General features: G+C 44.5%; 1 protein-coding gene across 1 annotated transcript; it reads left to right on the forward strand.

The window, feature by feature from the left end:
- The first annotated feature begins 170 nt into the window (after positions 1-170).
- On the forward strand, positions 171-5797 carry LOC114444611 (protein Wnt-16-like). Its single transcript, XM_028419336.1, has 3 exons — positions 171-656; positions 4915-5141; positions 5790-5797. Exons 1-3 carry the CDS (start codon positions 565-567, stop codon positions 5795-5797), a joined length of 327 nt encoding a protein of 108 aa, XP_028275137.1. The 5' UTR covers positions 171-564.
- Positions 5798-8007: the final 2210 nt, after the last annotated feature.

Below are 8007 nucleotides of genomic sequence, written 5' to 3' on the forward strand. Positions count from 1 at the left end.
AGCACAGTCATCTGATTCCAGCTGGAACATTTTGTCTCAGACAACAAACTTCTCATAAATATTAAATCTGAGGGTTCGGTGCAGTGTTGTCTGTGGGGGTTTGTAAATATTGAAAATGTGTTTTTTTTTCAGTCTGATCAAATCAAACATTTCACAGGTTTGGTGATTGATTAGTAACAGGACATCTGAATGGGTTCAGTCTGATCATCCTGGTGTGATTCAGTGAACCACCACAGCTCGTTCTGTGTCAAACCACATATTCATACTAATGTCTCTGATCCAGCCGAGTCGAGCCGACCAACTACATTTTAGCTCTGACGTCATCTGATGAGTTGGTCCTGAGTTGGTCCAATGAGGATCGTCCGGGATTTGTACTGGTCCGGGCTCCAGCTTCTGCTCCCGCAGAGTAGAGGCATTAGTTTCCAGGCGGAGCACAGCGAGGATCACAAACACCGGGTTTACCGACCGTGCTCCGGGTCCGGATTCCAGAATGAGACGGAGACTCCTGGTCATCTGATGGCCGGACTGAGAGTACAAGGCGGCGGGTCACTTCTATGAAGAGGGATGGAGGGCCGGAGCTGTGGAGTCCGTCACATGTGCGCTCTGACTCTGCTGCTGGTCTCCGTGTGTCCGCTGTGCTGCAGAGCCAGCTGGATGTGAGTATGACACACACACACAGCGCCTCAGACCTTAAATTCTGGTTTATGGAAGTAAGTTGCATGCGCCCTTGTGGCTGCACTGAGGCGCGCGGGTACGCAGCGAGCCAATAAGAACTGACAAACATCGTTTAAGTTTTAAACCTGTTCTAACGTCTGTACCTGAAACCAGGCGTGTGAGTGTGCGCGTGCGCAGGTCCGGTAACACCAAGCTCAGTTGGCTAAGCCAAAGTTCAAGCCCATGAAGATGGACTCAATGACTTCATAAAGAACACACACACTCACATACTCACTCACTCTCTCACACCAACTCTCTCTCTCACACACACACTCTCACTCTCTCACACCAACTCTCTCTCTCTCACACACACACTCCTTCTCGCTCTCTCTCTCTCTCTCTCTCACACACTCACATACTCACTCACTCTCTCCCACATCAACTCCCTCCCACTCTCTCTCTCTCTCACACACACACTCTCTTTCACTCACTCTCTTAAACAAACTCTCTCTCTCACACACACACTAATGTAATCCAGTTTCTTAATTCGGCGCACATGCTCAGACAGCAGAGCAGCTGAAATCTGAACTTTATGAGAACAACAGAAAAGTTTCTTTGTCCACGAGGCCTGCGCCAAAGTGGCCGCACGCGCACTGCGTTCACGCTCTTGATTTAGAAAATTATGGCAAGCCAAGAGTGACACAATAGCGCCACTTCCTAACGCGTCTGTCTTAAAAAACGCCGTTTTCTTTTTCATTATGGCGCTTTTTACGCCACAATAAATGGCAACGCCGCTTTGACTGCAGGAAACGGCGTAAAAAGCGGCGTTTTTATTCTATGACAATGATCCCCTTGGTTTTTTCTTAGCCACGGAATTTGAACTGCTTGTGGCCGATTGCTGATCAAGACAAGCAGACCAAATCAGTTCAGCACAGATTAGTGGCAAACTAAGTAACCTGTGTAGTTCACCCTTTTCTTAAGATTTTCAATCGATTGGTCTGGATAGTGTAGTGGTTAAAGTGATGAACTGCGGGTATTTCTTAGTTTGGTTTTGAGGTTCGAATCCCATGAGAACCTTCAAAATTCTATAATAATTATAATAAATAAATAAATAAATAATGATTTTCACGAAGGATTTCGCTCTCATCTGGCTCGAGCGGTATACTTTTAATGTAGTTCATGATGGAAAAAACCAGCTCGCACAAGTATGACGATCCAAAGATCGACAGGAGTCCAAATGCATGCTTTTCCATGTTCATATAAGTGTGAGGAATGTCATTCCATGTAGGTTATCGAACACGAGTTTCTCCGGTGTCACAGGTGCTGGGCACAGGACGCGAAGTTCATCTCCAAAGAAATAACTAGGCTATTACTATGAAAAAACTAAATGAATAAAATAAACATCCATTATTTATTCACATTATTATTATTTATTTTTTTGCTGCCGGGGAGCCACAACATAGGGATGAAAGAGGCTCATGCGGCTCCTTTCCAATACAAATGTGTTTCTCTCCATCATGAACTACATGAAAAAACAAAACACCGCTCGAGCCAGATGAGAGCTCAATCCTTCGTGAAAATCAAAGTGATGTTTTACAGCCCTGAAATGGATACGATATGCTGTGCAGTGAAGTTCAAGAGCAGAAATCACATTAACCAGTCGAAAGAAATAATTAAACAAGCTGTTATTCTGAAAATAGACCTACATATTTTTATATCGGACCCTGAACTAACGTGTTTCATATTTAGATTGACTACTGTAGCCCACGGCATGGAGGAAATTAATGCCGGCACACAAAAAAACATATAAACTGGCATTTAGTTCAGATAAATATTATCTATCTATCTATCTATAGATTAGTATTACCGGCAATTTAGAGGTCAAATAGGTTAGTTAGGGGTTTGTGGCTCCGATGTGCTCTATTCAGTGGGAAACCGGCCCAAATGGCTCGTTTAATGCTGAAGGTGCCGACCCCTATACAGTAATATTTTACCCACATATATTATTCTGGTCACCAATTGGCATGTCGTGTCTGTCTGCTCCTCAATAAATGCATATGTCCACTGTGAGTTATTGTCTGACTGATTTACACACCGGTGACCGCCTCAACACCGGCGCACTCATTATAATCCAGTTACATACATTTGTATGACACTTCCGGTTTGTGCATTTGGCTATTTCAAAATAAAGGCCCCTGTCAGCGTTTATGTGCCAAAACATCTTGCATGTAGATTTCTGTGTTATCATCTATTATTGCAATCTAACTATGTGGAGTTGCATCTTTGGCCCATATGACCCTCAGGGTGGACAAAATAATCATAAAACCGGCGCATGACAGAGACGAAATATCCGCAGTCCATCACCTTAACCACTACACTGTACAGACCAATCGATTGAAAATCCTAAGAAAGGGTGAAAATGGTGAACACAATACACAGGTATCTTAGTTCGCCACGAATCTGTGCTGAACCGATTTGGTCTGCTTGTCTTGATCTGCAATTGGCCACAAGCAGTTCAAATTCAGTGGCTGAGAAAAACCAATGGAGGGGATCATTATCATACAATAAAAACGCCGCTTTTTACGCTGTTTCCTGCAGTCAAAGTGGCGTAAAAACGCCCTTTTTAAGAGCTTTACCACGGCGCAAAGAACGGCGCATTTTACGAGTATTTACGGCGCTTTAATCGGAATTGCCATTTATTGCGGCGTAAAAAGCGCCGTAAAGACGAACAACACGGCGTTTTTTAAGACAGACGCGTTAGGAAGTGGCGCTATTATGTCACTCTTGGCTTGCCACAGAAATCCAATAAAGCTAGTGTCAGAGCGGTCCGTTAAACCCAGGACCAGACTCGTCCGTCTACAGCAGGGGTTCTCAAATTTTGATATCTGAGGGCCAATTTATGAACCCGACACTGGACTGAGGGCCGCCAATAAAAAAAAAGAAAAAAGAAAAAAAATACACGTGTATTAAATTTAATGACCCAGTTGCATCTCTTCAGTTTACATTTGTTGGTCTGTATCCAGTAATGTGCAATAAACACATATGGGGAAACATTGTTATGCACAAAAAAATCCCTGGGGATTAGAGCTGGGCGGTATGACCAAAATTCTAGATCACGGTATTTTTATATTATTATAACGGTTTCCAGTATTTGACAGTATTTTCTCCCCTCATGCATGACGTGTTAACTGCATTGCCCTGTTCCAGGTCATGAGAATTGTACAAAAAAAAATCCACATTAGTATTACATGTAATACAGCAGGGCTGTGGGTTATTACTTAATATCCAGTAGTATCGTGATTACTTGAGGGTTTTTCCACAATTACGATTAAAGAACGCTCATTTTTTTTGTTTTAAAAATAATTATAAATAATTGGGGAGGGGGGTAGTTAAATTATACTAAGCTTCACGCGTGGCTTCGAGTGAAGGCAGACTAGATGAAGGAGGCGGAGTGACGTGACAGAAGCTTGTTAAATACTCCACGAGGACAGAGAAATCTGTTCGTGTTCCTGAGGTGGCCGAAATAAGAGCAAGATCCGTTTGGACCGGACTTTTCATACTTCATGAGAAACGAGTGCAGAACTCCTCATACGGAGCGCACGCAGCGCCAGACACATACAGGTTTTGATGCTGTTTCGCTGCTAATCATCGGCAGAAGCAGCAGTTCAGGTGAACATGTATGAAGCGGAGATATTTGGGTAAACAGGCAAAGCCGTGAAATACCAAACAGTAGCAACATCGCCCTGCTCCTGTCAAACATGTTTGTTCACCTCTTTTAACCGCTGCTTCTGCTGCCGTTTAGCGTCTCCAAAGGTCTCCAAAACCTGTTTGTGTGTGCGCGATGTGCGCTGAGAGCCGTGTAAGGAGTTTTACACACGTTCCTGCTTCAGAACGTCCCCTGTACATTCTCACCGACAACTCCACTAATACCTGTGCTCTGCTCCATGCGTGAGCAGCGGTGCAACAGTTAAAAACGTCCCCTGTGAAACAATTTACTACCGCGCTGAGTTCCGGACATTTTAGGTCATTTAAAATTCATATCATAACTTAAATTCACATAATTCATTGCGGGCCGCCAAAACAATTTTCTGCGGGCCGCCATTGGCCCGCGGGCCGCACACTGAGAACATATGGTCTACAGTCTCAGACTGAGCGGACAGTCTTTGGACCGTTTCTGGTTCCAGTCAGTGGCGGGAACGAACGGAGTCCCTTTCAGTGGAGTCTGGTCCAGCGCGCACTCAGAGCCGCTGTTGTCCGCAGGTGGCTGGGTGTGACCTCGGCGGGGATGCTGGAGAAGCTCGGCTGCGTCAACCTGCCCCTGAGTCCCAGACAGCGCGAGCTATGTCGGAGGAAGCCCTTCCTGCTGCCCAGCATCCAGGACGGCGCGCGGCTGGCCGTGGCCGCGTGTCAGAGCCAGTTCAGGCACGAGCGCTGGAACTGTTCCACCACGAAGGAGCCGCCGGTTTTCGGACACGAGCTGACGAGCGGTGAGTGTCCAGATTCTGTTCGATTGATTTTCAGAAAAATGTGATAAACAGGTGAAAGAATATGAAATAATTTAAAACGCTGTTTTAACCTGTTTTTTGATAATTTGATAATGAGGTAAATGACTGAATACTTGAAGCCGCTCTGCCCCCTCAAGGTGAAACGCAGTCACTACATGTTCACCTCCTGAATCAAGGCTGATTTTAATCAGAGGAAATAATGAATCATTCTGTCTTTGTAGAACCTTGATAGAACATGATAGTTATTTTTAATGGACGCAGTACGCTGGTTTTAAAGAGCCTGTAGTGAAAGCAGGTGAAGTGAATCAGTGAGTGACATTCAGACGAAGGTGCTTAAAGGTACTTTACTATGGCAAGCCATTCATATCACATTTCCGCCATACTGTAAACGGCGTTTTTTACGTCATACGGCGTATGGCGTTTTCACAGTTTAACGTCGTACGCCGTACAGCGTTTTCCAAACGGCCACTCATAACGCCTTACGGCGTTTTCTAATATTCTAATGATCTCCGCCCCATAACTTGCAAAACTTGGTGTGTGTCCTTCAGGATAGTGTGTCAAATAACATGGAAATCAATCCAATCTGATTTAAAAAGTCAGTAAACATATGTTCTTTTCTCTGTGATGTAGGTGTGTAAGACAAGAAGAAGAAGTAAGAAGAAAGGTGAACAAATGCTATTGTAAACAAATTTCCATTTATTTAGGGCCCGAGCACCGAATGGTGCAAGAGCCCTATTGAAACCCTTAGGATTATTATTTTTCATTTTTAGGGCCCGAGCACCGAATGGTGCAAGAGCCCTATTGAAACCCTTAGGATTATTATTTTTAGGGCCCGAGCACCGAATGGTGCAAGAGCCCTATTGAAACCCTTAGGATTATTATTTTTAGGGCCCGAGCACCGAATGGTGCAAGAGCCCTATTGAAACCCTTAGGATTATTATTTTTAGGGCCCGAGCACCGAATGGTGCAAGAGCCCTATTGAAACCCTTAGGATTATTTTTTTTTTTTTTTTTTTTTTTTTTTTTTTTTTTTTTTTTTTTTCCCCCTCCGAGATCGCATTTTTGGAGGCCTTAACATGCCCAAAAACTCACCAAACTTGGTAGAAAAATTCATTCGCCCGAAAAATTTTGAAATTTGCTGACTTTTGAAATGCACATATAAAAATGGCTCTATAGCGCCCCCAACGCGTAGCCCCTCTGGCCGGTTTGACACAGGATTATGAAAATTGGCACACATATGTATCACCTCAAGACGCACAAAAAAGTCTCTTGGACCCCCCCTCCAAACCCAACAGGAAGTCCGCCATTTGAAGGTTTGTGGCCATTTTTGGCGATGTGTGACCCTGCTGCCAAACTTTTCACGCCTCGCATACTTCAACGGATTGAGCTGAAATTCGCCGTGTCCACTCAGGACACCATAGGGAATAGACGCATTCCAAAACTCTTACAAAAGTCTGACGGTGTGGCCGGGGCGTGGCCTCAAAGTTTGACCATTTCTGAGGACACAGAAAGTCTCTATAACTTCTTCGTTTTCTGTCCGATCTGTACGAAATGTCACATGTATGATCAGAGTCTGACCCTAAACACATCTATACAACAATATTGAGGCTTTGACAGAGCGCCACCTACTGGCTACACAAAATGTTGTTTTCATAGGTTTTTCTGCCTGCCCCCCTGGCCTGTTTTGAGTAGGGTCATGAAAATTGGTACACATGTGTATCACCCCAAGATGCACAAAAAAGTCTCTTGGACCCCCCCTCCAAACCCAACAGGAAGTCCGCCATTTTGAAATTTCTGTTAATTTTTGGCGATTTGTGACCCTCCTGCAAAACTTTTCACGCCTCGCATACTTCATCCAAATGAGCTAAAACTCACTGTGTCCACTCAGGACACCATAGGGAATAGACGCATTCAAAAACTCTTACAAAAGTCTGACGGTGTGGCGGGGGCGTGGCCTCAAAGTTGACCATTCGCCATTACAAAGGAACTCACTGTATTTATTGCCCTAATGCGTAGCCCCGCTGGCCAGTTTGACACAGGATCATGAGAATTAGCACACATGTGTATCACCCCAAGACGCACAAAAAAGTCTCTTGGACCCCCCCTCCAAACCCAACAGGAAGTCCACCATTTTGACTTTTGTGGCCATTTTTTGCCTATTTGTGACCCTGCTTCAAAACTTTTCACGCCTCACATACTTCATGCAATTGAGCTGAAATTCACTGTGTCCACTCAGGACACCACAGGGAATAGACGCATTCCAAAACTCTTACAAAAGTCTTACGGTGTGGTGGGGGCGTGGCCTCAAAGTTGACCATTCGCCATTACAAAGGAAGTCCCTGTATTTTTTGCCCTAATGTGTAGCCCCGCTGGCCAGTTTGACACAGGTTCATGAAAATTAGCACACATGTGTATCACCCCAAGACGCACAAAAAAGTCTCTTGGACCCCGCCTCCAAACCCAACAGGAAGTCCGCCATTTTGACTTTTGTGGCAATTGTTTGCCTATTTTTGACCCTGCTTCAAAACTTTTCACGCCTCACATACTTCATGCAATTGAGCTGAAATTCACTGTGTCTACTCAGGACACCATAGGGAATAGATGCATTCCAAAACTCTTTCAAAAGTATTACCGTGTGGCGGGGGAGTGGCCTCAAAGTTGACCGTTCGCCATTACAAAGGAACTCGCTCTATTCTATGTAGTACTACCCATATACTTCATGCAATGTGGACAAAATCTTACAGTACTGCTATGGACCCGAGTCTGAACAAATATATATGCTAATGGGATGATACGGTCATAGCGCCACCTACTGGTAGCAGGAAAGTTTGGTTGTAAACATGTGTTTG

The sequence above is a fragment of the Parambassis ranga genome, chromosome 2 (assembly GCF_900634625.1).
Source record: "Parambassis ranga chromosome 2, fParRan2.1, whole genome shotgun sequence".
In the NCBI taxonomy this organism is placed as follows: domain Eukaryota; kingdom Metazoa; phylum Chordata; class Actinopteri; family Ambassidae; genus Parambassis; species Parambassis ranga.

Excerpts from the sequence above, each read along its gene's own strand:
- LOC114444611 (XM_028419336.1), top strand. The coding sequence starts at position 565 with ATGGAGGGCCGGAGCTGTGGAGTCCGTCACATGTGCGCTCTGACTCTG. Across the intron at positions 657-4,914 it reads TGCTGCAGAGCCAGCTGGAT|GTGGCTGGGTGTGACCTCGG; the intron begins GTGAGTATGACA and ends TGTTGTCCGCAG.